General features: G+C 38.9%; 1 protein-coding gene across 1 annotated transcript; it reads left to right on the top strand.

Annotated features, from left to right (window-relative positions):
• Nucleotides 1–69: 69 nt before the first annotated feature.
• Nucleotides 70–17005, top strand: ASAH1 (N-acylsphingosine amidohydrolase 1). Its single transcript, XM_062575667.1, has 14 exons — nt 70–165; nt 5931–5977; nt 6182–6272; nt 7565–7651; nt 8599–8677; nt 9234–9308; nt 10070–10115; nt 11579–11723; nt 12860–12914; nt 12988–13069; nt 13714–13845; nt 14051–14174; nt 14781–14837; nt 16231–17005. Exons 1-14 carry the CDS (start codon nt 85–87, stop codon nt 16318–16320), a joined length of 1191 nt encoding a protein of 396 aa, XP_062431651.1. The 5' UTR covers nt 70–84; the 3' UTR covers nt 16321–17005.
• Nucleotides 17006–17378: the final 373 nt, after the last annotated feature.

The raw sequence follows: 17378 nt of genomic DNA, 5'->3' as shown, positions 1-17378 counted from the left end.
CATGGCCGCGGCGCGTCAGGTGGGCCGCGCCGCGTGACAGGCGGCGCCCGGGCGGTGCCGGGCCGGGCCGAGCCGGGCCGGGCCATGGCGGGTTGTGGCCGGGCGCCGCTGCCGCTCGCCGCGCTGCTGGCCGCCGCCGCGCTGCTCGTGCTGGCCCCGGACCCGGTGAGCGGCGCGGCGCGGCGGGCGAGGAGGGAGTTGCGGGAAAGGCGCCCTGCGGCAGAGCCCGCGGCGGGCAGGGCGGCAGGCGTGGGAGCTGGGTCTCGCCTCGCGTTGCGGGCCGCGCAGGGGGCTCCGCGCCGCGGTACTGCGCTGGGGGCGTGGGGGGGGTCGGTTGTTTTGTTGGTTTGTTTGTTGGTTGAAAAGCTGGAATTAATCACTGAGCGTTGCCTTCCAGTTTAGAGCCACTGGGGCTATTTTCCTTCCGTTTCGTTAGCGCAGGTTGCGCGGTTGCGCCCTGAAGCGCATCAGAAGTTGCGCGGGCTGCGGCTGCCCGCAGCCTGCGCAGGTGTCCTGCAGCTGCTGTCGGGAGCTGCGCGGCTTGTCCCGCCTTCGTCCGCCGTGCTGCCGGAGCGCTCGTCGTGCCTGGGTTCCGGCGGTGAACGCCGGCCGGGCTAGCGCGGTGTGGCAGAGCGCTGCGCCGGCGCGGCCTGCAAGCGCAGGGGGAGAGAGGGAGCTGTCTCGGGTGGAGAATTTGCAGACCGAAAGATACAGAATGTGACAGACTGTTTTGTTTTAAAAAAATTGAATACCATGCTCTTAAATCATACAGTCTTATTTCATAAAAAAAGATAATGTTGTATTTTATTTAAAAGATGGAGAAAAGGAACACTTGTGTTGAGTATTAGAGAAGGCTGCTTGATGCTGTCTACCTCAAAAGTACTTTTAGGAGTAATAAAGTCTTGTAGCTGGCATTGTTTAGACTGGAAGTTCAACTTACTTTATGTTAATGAATTCAGGCTGATTTTTAAAATACTTGCTCAGCAGTCCTTGATCTGTGCATTATTTCTCTTTATTATGTTAATAGGCAGTTATGTAGTGCACAGTAACTGTTATTAATTGGGTTTTTTTCCAGGTAGCAATTCAGCTTGACAGTTTGTTTAGCTACTCTGTTCCTATTCTGCTCCACTTACATGCGTACCATAGCATAACTCTTCTGCATTACTTCCATGTTTTGCTTATTATTTTTTCTTTCCACATATGACATTGTTTTTCTCCTTCATAGAGCTTTCTTTCTTTTAAGGTTTTGGTTTTATGCTGCCACACATCCATTTTTGCATCGTTACATACATACAAATTCCACAATCAGCTGTGCATCAAGTAATCAAAATATACAACGGATTTGTGAAAGATGCTTTTTAATAAAAGGGTAGGGAAAAAAGGGTTGGGAATCACTTAATCACTCAAGAATAGCTGCATTCCGCACAGCAGGGTTGGTGCACATTCAAAAAGGAAATTTATGGCAACCTCCTCCTGTTAGAGAGCTTCTGCTCGTGCTCTCTCACTGTTTTTTTTTTTTTTTTTTTTAATTTCAAAAATTTTGAAGTTACAGAGTTTGAAAGTACAGATGATTCTCTCTGGACAGTTAGATGGTTTCTGCTAGAAGGCTGCTTGTGCTTCTCTCAGACAACATTTATTAATCTTCTAGTCTCAAGCTCCTGTGGAGAAGAGGATCTTGCTGACCACAGCAGTAATTTAGTAGCTGCTTATTTCATTCTGTTGATAGAAAGTGCCTGTTATTTTTTCTGCTGCTGTTAAGAAACCCTTGAGTAACAAATGTCATTTTTGTGCAGTAACTGAGAAAAGCTAGAGCAGCAAGTGCATGTGATCTTTCTGAAGACCTAGGAAAACAAATCTGCATTGATCTCTGTATGTTTGGTTACATTAGGCTTTCAAAGCAGAAAATTCGCCTTCCTAAAACTAAATTGTTAAAAAAAAAAAAAAAAAAAAAAAGTGTTTAGGGCAGTCTTTCTTCTTTCTTTTCATCTTGTTGGAAAACTTCGCAGTTAGTCTGTAGTGATCACAAAAGGTAAGCAGATTTTTGCCCGTCGCTGGATGAAATTTGTATAAAAAAAACCTTTCAGGTATTCCGGGGTTTTTTAACATCTTCTTGAGTTACTCTTTCCGTGCCATCGTATCTTAGAGTTTCTAAAGAAATTGATAATCTTGGCTTTGTTCAGCTATCTTAATGCTAACTTAACTAGTTTAATTGATGCTGAGAATATCTTCAGGTTGTTTGGGGAGTTATTCATTTGTTTCACTTGCTTTGTGTATAAATAGTTGAGAAGTCTAAAATTACTGGTCTGTAAGGAGGGGATGTTTTCTCTGTACTCTGTATTTCTGCATTAACTCTTTAACTGTCCTTTCCCTGCCTCTTTTGTGGCTTAGGTTGCAGAGAACAAGGAAGATAAAAATAGTTCCAAATGGAAGATGAAAATCCCAAGGGAGAGAGGAAGAGAGAAAGAAAGAGAAATGACATAACGTTTAGCACGAGGAATATCACTTAAAATATTCTGAAATAAGTTTTCTAGATTGATTGCCGTTTGCTCTGTGTGCACACAGATGATACTGACACACAAACTGGGCTTTTTATTGATGGAAAAGTCGAGTAGTGTTTGATATAAACTCTTTGAAAATGAAAACTGATAGTAACCCTTCGAGGAAGCAAGACACCCATGCCAAAGTTATTTCATGACAATCTTAACCTAAAAGTTTTCATGTACAATTGATCACTTAGGTGCATGCCTTTTTACTAACCTTGTACAAGTTCAGCTTGTTGCCCGGTTATTCGATTTTTTTTTTCCTCAGCTAAAAAGAGATTCTCTTCTGAATGTGAAAGGAACTGTTTTGGATCACTTTCTGCAATAGTCTTTATTACAGACTTTATTACAAGAAGCATATTTTGGAATGTTTTGTTATTGAAATGTCTGAATGTATTGTGCCATCACTGCAGTAGATGTACATGTGATACCACTTTTTCTAACTTATTGCAGTTTTTCTAGTATTGCAGATTGTGAAATTTCACAAACAGTTGCATTAAGGCTGTTAAGTATTTTATTGGCTGCACATGAAGCTTCTAGTTCTTGTTGCCTACTTGTCTTGTGATGTCTTTGCCTAACTTCCTTATTTTGAAAGTAAAATAGCCTTCTGAATTTGACTTTTTGTTCCAGCTGTGCCAAGGCTGTAACTGCACTACACTGAAATCTAGGAAACGCATTTATTCTTAGCAAGAAGCAGCATAGTCCTAGACTTCCATCTCATATGTAGGAAAACTGAACTTTGCTTCAAGCTTTCTCTCAGCCACTGGAAATAATACAAAATACAAACCCTAAAATAATGCATGAAAATAAATCTGACCTTAAAATTCCTGGTTTTGGTTGTAACAAATTATGTCAGTATTCAAGAGTTTGCGACATTGTGCAAGACATTGCTTTTGCTAGATTAATCCCTTAAAAGTGGATAATGTGATTTGCCTAAGGACAGCTGGGAGGTTAGTTAGCTTGTTAATCATAGATATGTAGCTGCTAGAGATCTTGTCTGACCAGAGAGTCAGAATGCATTATAAGGATACACCAGTGAAATAATTAATTAGTACAGTCAAGTTAAAATAATGCTGGGAGGAAAGAGGGTTTTCCTACATGATTTATTTTTTTTCTGTCTTCCACATATTTGTGCCTTGGGAGCTTTTGTGTGTACTTACAGAGTAGCAAATGTACGTTCATTTTGTACATTCTGAGATGCATAGTTAGCTGAATAAAGCCCAGAAAAGTTGGATTGGCAAATCAGTCAGGTTCTTTAAAGCTGAAGCTATAGAGTGAAATAGCAAGAAAAGGATGGGATTGTCCACGTGCAGGCCCAGAACAGCAGCAGCAGCAGCGATAGCGAGGAGCTAGCCTGCTGGCTCCCGCCTCCAGGGCTGGTAGCTGCGTTGGTGCAGAACTGCCTAGTCGAGTAGTAGTTCAGGGAGGGAGAGGATGTACTGCCTTTGCAGAGCTTGCTAATGTGCCTAAATGGTTTCAGACCAGATCAGGTCTGCTCCCAACTGACTTGAAGAACATGTGCAACTAATATGCATCTGCTTGTATTCGATTGTGCAAAACATGCTATAATGACTGGGGCCTGTATATATGAATATGCATATGCATATGAATGAAGGTGTGTGTACATGTTGTATGTAACTGGGGAGGGAAACACCTTACATTCGCTTTGAGTACATCTGAATATAGTTCTCAAACTTTCATTTGTAATTAGCCATGTTTACAGGAATGAAGCTAACTAGTTTTTAGTTATATTTCTGAAATGTGGCTGTAATTGTACTTAGCACCAGTTTGGCAGCACTTTTCCATAGGAAGCAAAAAGTTTTATTGTATAGGTCATGCCCATGGTTAAGTAATTTGCATGAAAGTTCATGTACTTTCTCTGTCCCAACTATAAAATTAAGCTTCGTACTGAATGTAATTATGAATCATAGAATCAGTAAGGTTGGAAGGGACCTCTGGAGATCATCTAGTCCAACCTCCCTGCTCAGCAGGGGCACCTACAGTCTGTTAGACAGGGTTGCATCCAGGTGGGCCTTGAAGATCTCCAGAGAAGGAGACTCCACAACCTCTTTGGGCAACCTGGTCCAGTGCTCCGTCACTCTCACAGGGAAGAAATTCCCCCTCACGGTCAGGCAGAACTGCCTGTGCTTCAGTTTCTGCCCATTGCTTCTTGTCCTGTCACACGGGACAACTGAAAAGATTTTGTCCCCGTCCCCTTGACACCCTCCCTTCAGGTACTTGTCCACATTGATAAGATCCCCCCTCAGTCTTGTCTTCCCCAGGCTGAAGAGGCCCAGCTCTCGCAGCCATTCCTCATAGGGCAGGTGCTCCAGCCCTCTGATCATCTTTGTAGCCCTATGCTGGACTCTCTCCAGTAGCTCCATGTCTCTCTCGTCCTGTGGAGCCCAGAGCTGGACACAGGACTCGAGATGAGGCCTCCTCAGGGCTGAGTAGAGGGGCAGGATCACCTCCCTCGACCTGCTGGCAGCACTCTTCCCAATGCACCCCAGGAGACCATTGGCTTTCTTGCCCACAAGGGCACATTGCTGGCTCATGGTCAACTTGTCATCCACCAGCACTCCCAGGTCCTTCTCTGCAGAGCTGCTCTCCAGAAGGTCAGCCCCCAGCTTGTACTGGTGCCTGGGGTTATTCCTCCCTAGGTGCAGGACTCTGCACTTGCCCTTGTTGAACCTCATGAGGTTCCTCTCTGCCCAGCTCTCCAGCCTGTCCAGGTCTCTCTGAAAGGCAGCACAGCCCTCAGGTGTGTCAGCTGCTCCTCCCAGCTTGGTATCATCAGCAAACTTGCTGAGGAGGCACTCTGCTCCCTCAGCCAGGTCATTGATGAAGAAGCTGAACAGGATGGGACCCAGTACTAAACCCTGGGGGATGCCACTAGCCACAGGCCTCCATCTAGACTCCGTGTCACCAATGACGACCCTGTGAGCTCTGCCTTTCAGCCAGTTCTCAATCCACCTCATGAATGATGTAACGAAATGAGATCATGCATTGAATAGAACAGACTGGTCTGTACCAAAATTAAATGTTACTGAGGTTTTCTGAAGAAAATATTCTTCAAGTGCTCTTCTTTATTCATGTGTCAGTCTGGTGTTTAACTGAGCCACACTGAATAAAAGTAGGCTTTTCTTGGACTACGTTGGATAAGTTAGCTGAAGTTCTGTATGACAGCGTAGGGCAGATGGTATTTGTCCACTACCTCTTTTATTTTCCTCTGCTCCCCTTCTCAAGTTTGCTAGACTTTCCCTTTAGTATCAAATTACCATGAACTGAATTAGCTGACTAGTCCTAAAGGTTTAATTTGAAGCTAAGTCTGCTAGAATATTAAGTGCTTTAATAAAGAAGGTAAATAGTAACACTTAACTGTCTCCACAGTATGGAGAAGACTGCAGAACTAAAACATACCCTCCTTCAGGACCAACGTAAGTAATCTGATTAGACTTCTCTTAACAATTTACAAAAAATGTTGTGATTTAGAAGTATGAGCTGTTTAAGATTTTTGTTATGATTTGTTCATGTTACAGATCTAGAAACTACAGATTACAAAACAAAAGCACTTAATTTTGTCAAAATTATGCATTTTTCAAAGCCTTCTTTAAATTTAAACTGTGGCACTTATCTTTCAGGTTCCAAGGGCATGTTCCCACATATGTCATAAATCTTGATTTACCTCCTAGCAAAAGATGGGATAAGTTGATACATGACAAAAAGACAGAGGTATGAAATGCAGAGGTTACTTTTAAGCTTAGCATATATAAAACTAGCATTTAGTCTTTTATTATGGAAAAGGTTTAGAAGGAGTATCTGAGATGAAACTTTATTAAGAAAGGGTTAGTATTTCTCGTTTCTTTTTCTTTTTTTATATGGTTTTAGAATAAGATAATTGCTTGGATAAAGATCTTTCTGTGCAACACTTAAGCTAGCAGGATCAAGTGCAGGGGCACTGATAGTTGGGACACAGGAATAAAAAATTGTGCACCGTAAAGCAGATTTTCATTTATGAAATGTATTTATTTACAAAGTAATACAGAATGATGTGAGAGGAGTACACCAAAATAAGTCTTTAAACTGAAGTGAATCTGAGGCATCATCCTTTCTCCTCTGCCCGGCTGTTAATCTGGAAACAGTGACTGAGGTGACGAAACAGCAGAGGAAGAATGAAGAACTTACTGCCTTTTAAAGAGCATTGGTTGTGGCACTGGGGTTTTGCTGGGAATGACTCTCTCTATGGCCTGATAGACCACAATAAATTTGTTACACAAGAGAAACTTTTTTTTTAACTGCTCAAGTCTTTCAGCTTATTTAAAACAACCATTCTTTTGAAGGTTGCTTAAAATTCATTTTAATAATGCTTGATTTCCCCAAATAGGCCATTTTTTAGTATAACGCTGCTGACTTTGATCTTTCAACTCTGAAAGCTAGACTAATTCTACTTACACAATTATATTTATTTTAAAAGTCTAGATTAAAACAATGGGCTTCAGAAGCATCAGGTTGCACGTACAATTTTGAAGGGTCTTATCTCTCATGAGCTGAGTTAAATCAGATGGAGTGGCATTTGTTGCAATTCACATTTTGCAAACCAAAAGCTCTTCCTGGTATACTTTTCTAAGAAGCTTATCTAGTATTTTTGGCTTTGTGAACATTGATGTTTAAGCAAAGAGCTTTTAATTAAATGATATTTTTAAAGATGGAAAAATGCAGAATATTATCCATAGATGTGATCATAGGAGCAGAGGACAAGAATGGCTTTTTCCTATAATTCTCTGTCTCTAATAAAGGGAGATACAAGAGCTGATTTACATGGTCATTTAAATAAAGGTTGAAGAGTGACTATTCCATGGCTGAATTCTTAAATGATTATGGAAATTGGGGATGCTTTTCTCAGCGTTAATACTATACTTAGCACATCTCATAAATGTTTTTCAACACAACATTGTGTTGAAAAGTATTCTAATAATTCTTAAGATCAAGATTTTATATTCAGTAAAATTCCTTGTTCTTTTTAGTTGAAGACCGTAGTCCAGAATATTAAGGATATAGCAAATACGTTCTTCCCTAGTGGCAAAATTGTTGACATAGTGGATCACAAAATAGTAAGTATTGTCAGCTTAAATATTTTACTACTTTATTCTCTAACTACCAGAACGTTACTGAATTTGGCTAATTAAAAAACTTACATGCAATAATTCTTTCTGTTAGATTCTTGAGGAAAAAAATGTTAGTTTGAAGAGTTAAATTATACTGAAGCCATCAAACCTAAAACACCTGTGTCCTTTCCTCCTTTAATTTTTCTTAAGAATTTCTCAAGTTTGGATTAGTCACATTAAGCCATTTTCAATAGCATAAATGCCTGGTCTCTCTAGTACGCACTTGGCTGGGATGCTGTTGCTATGGTGAGCTCCTTTTAATCAGTAGAATCAAATCAGGTTTTGAAAACGGCAATAAATGTCTGAATCCAGAGTCAATGTTGATTACACTTGATTTTGAGGAAGAATTCAATCTGATTAAAATAGGCTTTGGCACAGGATCAGAACAGGGGAAAAAAGAAGAGTGCTAGAGACTGTATATGGTCAGATCTGCTGTCATCTCAGTTTATAGCAGCCTTAGGTCACGCTGGCCACCCATCATTCAGCTTGCTGCAGTATGACTGTGTGCCTGAGAGTGAGTGACATAAAGGTGGCATATACAGGAAGTCAAGACAGTTTGTGAAAGATAAGGATTCTCTTCAACACCAATAGCCTCAAGCTCTGTCTCAGTTGAGCTCTTACATGTTAAGGGTCTTTTTGCTGCTAACATTAACTAGATACTGCACTAATCTTCATTGCTCACATGTCAATATTTTGATTAATAATAGCTTTACTGTCCTTAAATACCTACTTTTCTTTCAAGTACTGTAGAAATGTCCTCAACTTCTATAATTGTAGAGGACTTAAATATAGTTTTGTAGTGCTAATGAGGATGCCTCTATTGGAAAGTTAAATAAACAAATGAATAAATTGTATTCATTTACACAGACAACATACGAAATTTTTGCTTTCAGGCTCATCTGACTTCCACATTTCCTTATCCTTTCAATGAAGAACTCCAAGGGATTGCAAATGCATCTGGAATTCCTTTGGGTAATGTTTTTCAATGCTTCATTAGCATAATATAAACCATGCTTTCTTTCCCCCATGATCCTTGCCACATCTTCCTTCCCTTCTCTTCCACAAAAGAAATGAAGTTCCAAGCAAGTATTAGACCCTGATTTCTTCCAGATTCTAGACAGAGAAGGTCCACAGGCCTGTTTCTTCCTCTTTCGTTTTCTTCCACTATATGCAGTACATACACTGCTTAGTCAAAAGCTCTCACAAGGAAATACAGGTGCTTGTAGCAACTTGTGTATAAATTATTTCTTTAAAGTAAATCTTTAAAGTTTGTATACTTCGAAGACACTTTGAAGCTTCTGGAGAAGGAAATTGTAAGAACTGTCAGTTTTCTGTATAGTAAGGCAGAAGGCCAAGAGATTGATTCTTTTGTTTACCTTTTTGTCATTTCACAGATCAAATGAGATCCAAATAGAAATTCTGAAGAGAAATATAGAATGATGTGTCTTGCAGTAGTCTTTTTTTATAATTATTGTTCTGTATTTACAAAAAAAATCAATTCCTTGAACTTTGTCTCTTTTTGTTCTAGGGGAAATTGTTATTTTTAACATCTTCTATGAAATTTTTACTGTTTGCACTTCAATAGTGGCAGAAGATAAAACAGGTAATGCATACCAGAATAGTCTTTCTGCTTTTGTCCTGTGTAGGGAAAGGTCCACCTCAATTACAGAATACAACTTTAACTGCAAGAAAGCAGGTCTAGTAAAGGAAACTGAAAGCAATGATAATGAAAAGGTGTACCTTGAGAGGGACTAAGAGATGGCGCGTGTTTTAGGTTTAAAGAAGAAAAAGGTATCTACAAAGAAAGGGATATCTTTTTACAATATGGCATTTGCCTTTCTATGAAAAAGAAACACCAGCCAAACATCTGATGTTTTTTCAGTGTTGAGCGTGATTCCAGTGCAGTCCATTTTGCATCTAGTTTCTAACTGTGGCAAATGTGTCATCCTAGAGAAAACTAATCTCCTTTCTTAAAACAGACCCTCCATTCTCGTAACTGCTTTAGCAGCCCTTGTCTGCACCTGTTCCAATGGAGGAAACTTCAGAAGGATTCTCAGAGGGAACCTTACAGAAGGTTCATTTTTAAAAATAGAAACCTAGATTTATTATCAATGTATTAAGTTGATATGAAAAGCATTTTATGCTGAGCTGGACAGCAATTTAAGAGATTGTTTGATTTCAATTATAGCAAAACATATATTTCATAGAAAGAAAAAAGCTGCTTTTTTTTATCTTTATACAAAAGAAGTCTATACAATGGTATTTTTACTACATATATGATTATTTTCCTAAGCTGAAACTTATGTCCCTTTCTTTACAAAACTTTATATATATGTGTAATTATTATTATTTGTTTTAATACAGGGAAGCTGTACCATGCCAGAAACTTGGATTTTGGACTCTTTCTTGGGTAAGTGCCTAAGACAGTGTCTGTTAGGTGGGTTACATTTGTTTGTTGATTTTTTTGGGGTGGGGGGATTTTTTTTTGAGAGAGAGAGAGACAGTTGAACTTCTAATTTATATATATACTTTCTTTGAGACTAAATGATGAATTGGATGTTGTTGAAAACTAACAAGCAGTTCTGCGCTGTATACTGCAAAAAGTGTTAGAATAAGCAAAAGGTTTTTCTGCTGATACCATGTCATACTGCTTTGCATTTTTCAGGAATGACTTTGGAAAGCAGTTATGTTAACTGTTAGTGCTTTTCCGGCTACAATTAAATTTGTCTAGAATTTTTGTAGCAAAGAACAGTCTACGTGACCTTAACTCAAAGGCTCAATATACCTTCTTAAGTGATGAGACAGAAGTACCAATTTTGGTGTACAGTGCTTTTCTCAGATAGTTACTTTATGCTCTACAGAAATCTTCCATCATTAATTACTTCTCCTCTGAAGCCAGTGGTTTGTATTCCCTTGATCTAGCATTGTCATTTATTTAGATATGACACTGTATTTGTCTTTACTTAATCTTCCTTTGAATACTCTGCAATTTTTTGATTAGTACTAGATTCTCTTTTAGTGCTCTCAGTTCATGCCTCATAATTGGGTATTTCAGTTTTCTGCTTTTATTATCCCAGTGTATTTTGTAACATCGCTTACCCAGATGATTCTTAACGCCCAGTTGGAATATAAATGTTCGACTTCATTAAAATTCTCATTTGCCTAACAAAAACTCAAATATGGACAACTGTGACTCAATCTATCCCTTGATTAGCTGTGTGTTGAACTGCTTCCCTTTTGTCAGAAAGACTGGGGACATGTTCCCTGAAAATTGAAACAATTTTCCAAAGTTGTTCCTAGAATTTTATTTCCAGAGAATTTATTTACCTAATAAAGTGTTCTTCAGCGTCTCCTCAAATACACACTCTGCAGAAAAAGTACCTTACAAACTAGAATTGGGTCTTCCCTTAAGTACAAACAAATACAATGAGATGTGTTTCTGTCCTCTCCCTTTGAAAAATAAGAATTTGATGTGGCTGGGTCAGCCAGTACAGACTACACACACTCTCAAGAATCAGTAGTTCAGTGACTGAAGCCGCACCTCTAGCTGCCTCCGCTTGCCAGTAGGAGCAGAATAAAGCTGTGTGTTTCCAAAATAAGCCAGATACTCCGTTGGTGCCTTTTAATTCCAAATAGTGTTTGTGCTGTTGGTTTGCACAAAACTTTCTTTTCATAGACTGCATATGCATTAAGACTTCCTAGCTGGTCCTTGCTTATGTTGTTTAGGTAACTACCTGGTGGTGGTGGGTTTTGGGATTCTGAGCGAGTGAGATCAAAGGACAGGCATCACACACAGGAAATAGGTATTTTGTGGTTGGAAATGTTAAAAGCTATGGGTTGGAGTAGTTTCAAACACTGTGCCATCTTCTGCAGGTGGGATGTTAAAAATAATTCCTGGACTGTAACTCGGGAACTGAAGCCTATAGTGGTAAACCTGGACTTCCAGAGAAATAACAAAACAGTATTTAAGTCTACAAATTTTGCAGGATATATTGGCATGGTGTCTGGAGTCAAACCAGTAAGTATGAAAGGTTTTTTGTCAATGAATTAATAATGTTTCAGACTTTCCTTTAAGATATAAACTGTCTTCCTTTAATCTTTTGTCCTGAGCTCTTAATTGTTCCAATACATAATACAGATATTTGAAGAAAGGTAGAAGAAAAAAGTGCTGCACTGTTTCTTATAAAAGGAAATTGTTCAAACAGCCATTTCATTTAGTTTATGAATTTATTTCATTCTTAAAGAGCACTTCAAAAACATTGCATTCTAAATGGACAAACAGTAGTAGTGAATACAAAACAAATGTTTCCTCAAGTGGTTGGTATTTCTTGCTAGCAAATACAAGGAAATTGCTGTGTTCCCAGGGTAGAAACTGCACACTTGAGTGCTGTTTTAAATATAATGTAGACCTCCTTTTCCAAGATAGAGATAATTGATTTTTAGGCACTTTAAATTTAGATTTTATCTAGACCTTAAAAACTAACGTACAGAACTGTACCAGGTGCCGCAACTTAACGCAGCTCTATCTTCTCTATGTGCTCACTGTTGACACTTTTCATAATAGAGTTAATTTCTGGCATAAACTCCGGTTTTGTTTTCTGCTCCCAATAAATTGACGAGACTCCATCTTGAAAATGATCCAGTATAGCTGCATGCCACAGAGGAGGACATGGGCAAACCCTCTAGTTAGACAAGATTGAGATTAGAGTTTAATGTGCACTACTTGCAACATAAAATTCAAATCGTATATGGCTGTACGCTCATCCGAACAGCATTAACATATCAGAATTTACTTAAATAGAACTTAAGAATTCATCTTCAAATTGGACTAGTTTTTAGGGGTCTGAGAAACTTGTAATTCAGTGATGTAACAAAGTCCAAAAGAAAAATCACTGTAGGCTTGACTTGCTAGCATAAACCCATAGATTATTAGATTGCTGTGTAAGGGAAGAAACTGTAAACTATCATTTCTATTTACCCAGAGATTAACAAACTGGTTCTTGGTGTAGGCTTTTTCTTGCAGCCCCTTACTCAAAGGCTAGTAATCTAATGAACGCAAAGCAGGATTGGCATGTAAGTTAAAATGTTGCCTTTGTTTATTACTGATTCTAATGCTGGCAATGGATAAGGGTTGATATGTTTAATACTTTTCAGGACACATTCACGCTAACAATGAATGAGCGTTTCAGCCTTGATGGTGGTTATATTGGTGAGTTATGCTCATTTCTTTACATGACAGAAGCTTATGAAAAGAAAATATTATAACCAGTGGTATTTTGCAGGAATATTTGAATGGTTTCTTGGTAGAAGAGATGGTGTGTGGATGGGCTTTCTTACCAGAACAGTACTAGAGAACGCTACAAGGTATTGTACTTCCCCTCTCCCCCCCACCCACATATTTCACTGTTTTGACTTGTTTTGTTCCTGACTGGCATGAATATTGTAGGTAGATGTCTCATATTAAGTATCTAATGATACAAGTATTTTTCTCTTGGTCTTAACATTAAATAATTCCTGTCTTTGCTGATCCTTCATGTCAGCAGTGGGGAAGGGGAAACATGACATGTGATTTCCTTTAAAAATCCTCAGTTTTTTTTTTTTTTTAATGACACTACTAGCATCTGAAGACATAAAAGTATTCTACATCTAGCATATCCAACAGTTAGTAGTATAGAGTAGGAAGTAATCAGAAATAAAGCTCTGATAGAGTAAATGAATTAGGTGGAATGTCACATTGCTAGAGTACATCATAATTTTATTCCTGTTTCTCATGTTTAAAAAGAAAAAGTGTGCAAGGAACACCTGTTGACAACCCTACTTTAAGTACAAACTGAGTGGAGAAGCTTTGCTGAAATGTGTTCTTTCATTATGATACAGCCTTTGTGTACATGTCTGAAGGGGGAAGAAAGGTTTAACTACCCAATTTTTTTCCTGTGTCTGAAACTAGTTCTTCAGTATTTGAACCATTTATAGCATTTAATAGTCTAAAACTTGATTGTTATCTGCAGTTACCAGGATGCAAAAGACAAATTGTCAAAAACAAGACTGTTGGCTCCAGCTTACTTTATATTGGGCGGAAAAAATTCCGGAGAAGGCTGTGTGATAACTCGTTCTAGAACAGCTACTCTGGATATCTGGGAGTAAGTATGTTTCACCTGACTAGACTCTTCCAGAAGAGGTCAGGTTCCACTGATGATTGTGCCCTGTGTCTCTTGTGACTTCTCTTGTGCAATAATTCAGTTTTTTAATATCACTGAAATATACCTATAATAGGCCTAAAAAAGTTAGTTTCATAGAGTATTTACTTAGGTAAGTGAAACACAAACTCATGTATATCTCTTTCAGCCTTGATATCAAGAAAGGCACATGGTATGTGGTAGAAACAAACTATGACCGCTGGAAGCCTCCACTAATCTTGGATAATCGTAGAACACCTGCAATGAAGTGCCTGAACCAGACACAGCAAGAGGTAAACATCCTCTGAATACTTGATCTTGCTGTTTTGAAATGCTTAACTCAGGTTACATCATAGAAGTGATCTAACACAGCCAGGGATAATCAGGGCATTTGCAATCTGAGCTGTAATGACAAAAGCAGTTAATGTTTTTGTGACAATTGTCTACACTTCTGTATAGTAGAGTACCAGCTGGCTTTTTGCACGGATGTTTTCTAGTTCTACGCTTTCCCCTTCCATAGCTTGAGGCTTTTCACTGCTTTACTTTATTCAAATACAGGTTTTCTAGAAGTGTTTTCTTCTGCAGCATATATAGAGTGATAAACCTGAAGACAACTTGAGAAATACCAGTGTTTCCTGAACTGTTTTATTGCTAGTGAAATTCAACAACTAACAGGCAACAGACTCTGAAACTCAAGTTTCACATGCTATAGTGAGATTTAGCCTGCTCGGGTTTTTTTTTTCAACCCACGTTCTTCTGTCTCAAGATCAGAAGATACCAAGATATTCCTAAAGCTTTATCTTATTACCTAAATGAGACATCAGAAAAGTTGTGGTTCTCAGCATTTACACACAGAGCTAGGTAATGTCCACTAACATCAGCGCACTATTTTATTTCAGAATATCTCATTACCAAGTATCTATGATGTTCTCTCCACAAAGCCTGTCCTCAATAAGGTAATGCTGTTTTTTTTTTTTTTTTTTTCCAAATTTGGGAGGGCAGGGACAGACATCTAATGTATATATAAGGAGATGGTCAAAGTACTACATTCAGGTTTTACGACACTATTCTACCAACTTACAGGAGGGCTGAACTTGTACTGTAAGTGAAGTTTAAGATATTGTACAAAACCTGTGAAGCTAGAATTTAAGCATGAAAAATAAATCTGCTCTGGCTTCTAAAAACTAGTGGCAGCCTTTCACCAAACTTTGACCTGCTCATTTTGAAAGAAAGCTATCGAGCAGAACGTGTTCTCAGCCTGATACCCACTAGAACTGGATCACAATGAAAGCACAGTAGCTCCACTGGAAAGAGTCAGAGGGCAAAAGGAAGAAGGAGCATGGAAATGAGCAGGAAAGGTTAGAGGCATCTGTATGCTTCACAGACTCACAGAATCAGTAAGGTTGGAAGGGACCTCTGGAGATCATCTAGTCCAACCCCTCTGCTCAGCAGGGTCACCTAGAGCATATTAGACAGGGTTGCATCCAGGCGGGCCTTGAAGATCTCCGGAGAAGGAAACTCCACAACCTCTCCGGACAACCTGGTCCAGTGCTCTGTCACTCTCACAGGGAAGTTCTTCCTTATATTCAGATGCACTGTGCTTCACTATATGAGAAGGGAAGATGAAGAATACACTGGTTTGAGTTAGGTTTGCCTTTTTTTTTTTTTTAACACACGCACACACACACACACACACACACACACACACACTTATTTACTGTGCTATTTAGTGGTAAATTTTGAGAGGTAAGTGGGTTGCTGGGTAAAAACACACATGTAAAAACAAAAACTTCCAAGTAACATCATAAAAGGAAAATGTAAGTGTTAGAATAATGTTTTATCAAAGGTACTATGGCTTTAAAGCCCTGACCAGCCTGGTCTGACTTCATAGCTGACCCTGGTTTGAGGGGGAAGTTGCACTTGAGACATCATGAGCACACTTCTAATCTGAATTATCATGTGATCCATGCCTTCAGATTTCATGTGAAACAAGTTAATATACCTCATGTTTAGGCACACTAACACTCTTGTTGCAACAGAAGATGTTGCAATCTGACGAACTTGAGGTTTGGAAGCTTAAAAAAAAGAAAAGACTCAAAGGGCATGAAGAAAGATTTTCAATCAAAGTTTAGTTAATATTTTCTAATATTTTCAGTGCAGGTAGCATTTTTGGCTGAGGATGTGAGCTCTTTCTCATTGCATGTTGACTTTTTATACAAATCTAGAAATTAGACTCTGCTAGCTAGATGAGATGGTTTTAGTTGAGCTCTTCAGCTAGAATCTGAGTCAACTTTTCACTTATTCCTATAATGAGGCTTTCTTTTTTTCCTTTTTCCCATGCCCTGTTAGCTGACGGTGTGCACAACGCTGATGGAGGTGTATAATGGTCATACAGAGACTTACCTGCGGGAATGTCCAGATCCCTGTAGCCCTTGGTAGTCCTGGATCCTTCCTATGTTGCTTGTCTGCACAGAAGGCCCTCCAAGAAAAAATTACTTCTGGAAAGAGATTCCTCAGCCTAACTTCTTTCTTCAGAAATGTAATGGATATATGGAAATGTCAATGAGCTTCTAGCAATGGAGGACCTTATCTTGCACTGGACTTTCTTGCTTCCTAATCAGCAGTTCTGCTGACCAGAAATATGTACTAATGTACATCTGTTTCAATTTCAGCTATTTCTGCAAAACAAGTTCAGTGGTTAGCTCTAGATCTCTTCAATCTTAAGAGTATTTTTGTTTGTTCAAATTAAGAATGCTTTTAAATTACAGATGCGTTAAAATAGCACCTACTAAGCATGACAAGACTTCTAAATTCTGTTAGATGGATTATCTATGACAGTGTAGTTCTGTTATGCTTTCCTAAATGTTTGGGAGGAATAACTAGTCTTCTAGTTCAATATAAGGATATGTCTAAGCTGTCTTGGTATAAAATAACCTACCAAGAGGTCATATTTAATTACAGAAAGAAGGTCTTGGGGAAAAGTCTAAAGTCAAAATATCTGTTCACTGTTGTGCAGATCTCTTGCTGAAGTTCTTCCTTGCCATATTAACAAATTTTTAAACAGATTTTTCTGTTGTCCCAAAAATAATGAATACTAATACAATAAATATTCTTTAAGAATTTCTTTATTTGACTGGACTATATATATGCACTGACTTCATACCTCAGAGGAAGTCATCATGCATGTTGCATATCACATGGCAGAAAGAGCATTCACTTCCAAATTGACTGATTTTAGCAGTGTCTGACATTCTTATTTCCTCCTTAAGCTATCTGGCAGTTAAAAGCTAGTACCATAATGAGAAGTACTTGACAACTAATACCACCTTTTCTTTTTTTTTTTTCTCTCTCTCCTCTCAAGGGGGGGCAGTGGAAAGCCAAGTCAGATAACAACAGTGGCCAGAATACTAACTAAGAAAGTAAGTCTTTTAGAAATAAAGAATGACTTACATAGAGGGAAATGCAGGCACGTTAGGATCCCAGGAAGCAGTTAGCAT

The sequence above is a fragment of the Rhea pennata genome, chromosome 4, assembly GCF_028389875.1.
Source record: "Rhea pennata isolate bPtePen1 chromosome 4, bPtePen1.pri, whole genome shotgun sequence".
Classification (NCBI taxonomy): Eukaryota; Metazoa; Chordata; class Aves; order Rheiformes; family Rheidae; genus Rhea; species Rhea pennata.
This window is presented reverse-complemented; position numbering and strand designations above follow the sequence as displayed.

Excerpts from the sequence above, each read along its gene's own strand:
- ASAH1 (XM_062575667.1), top strand. The coding sequence starts at position 85 with ATGGCGGGTTGTGGCCGGGCGCCGCTGCCGCTCGCCGCGCTGCTGGCC. Across the intron at positions 5,978-6,181 it reads TACCCTCCTTCAGGACCAAC|GTTCCAAGGGCATGTTCCCA; the intron begins GTAAGTAATCTG and ends CTTATCTTTCAG. Across the intron at positions 12,915-12,987 it reads CCTTGATGGTGGTTATATTG|GAATATTTGAATGGTTTCTT; the intron begins GTGAGTTATGCT and ends GGTATTTTGCAG.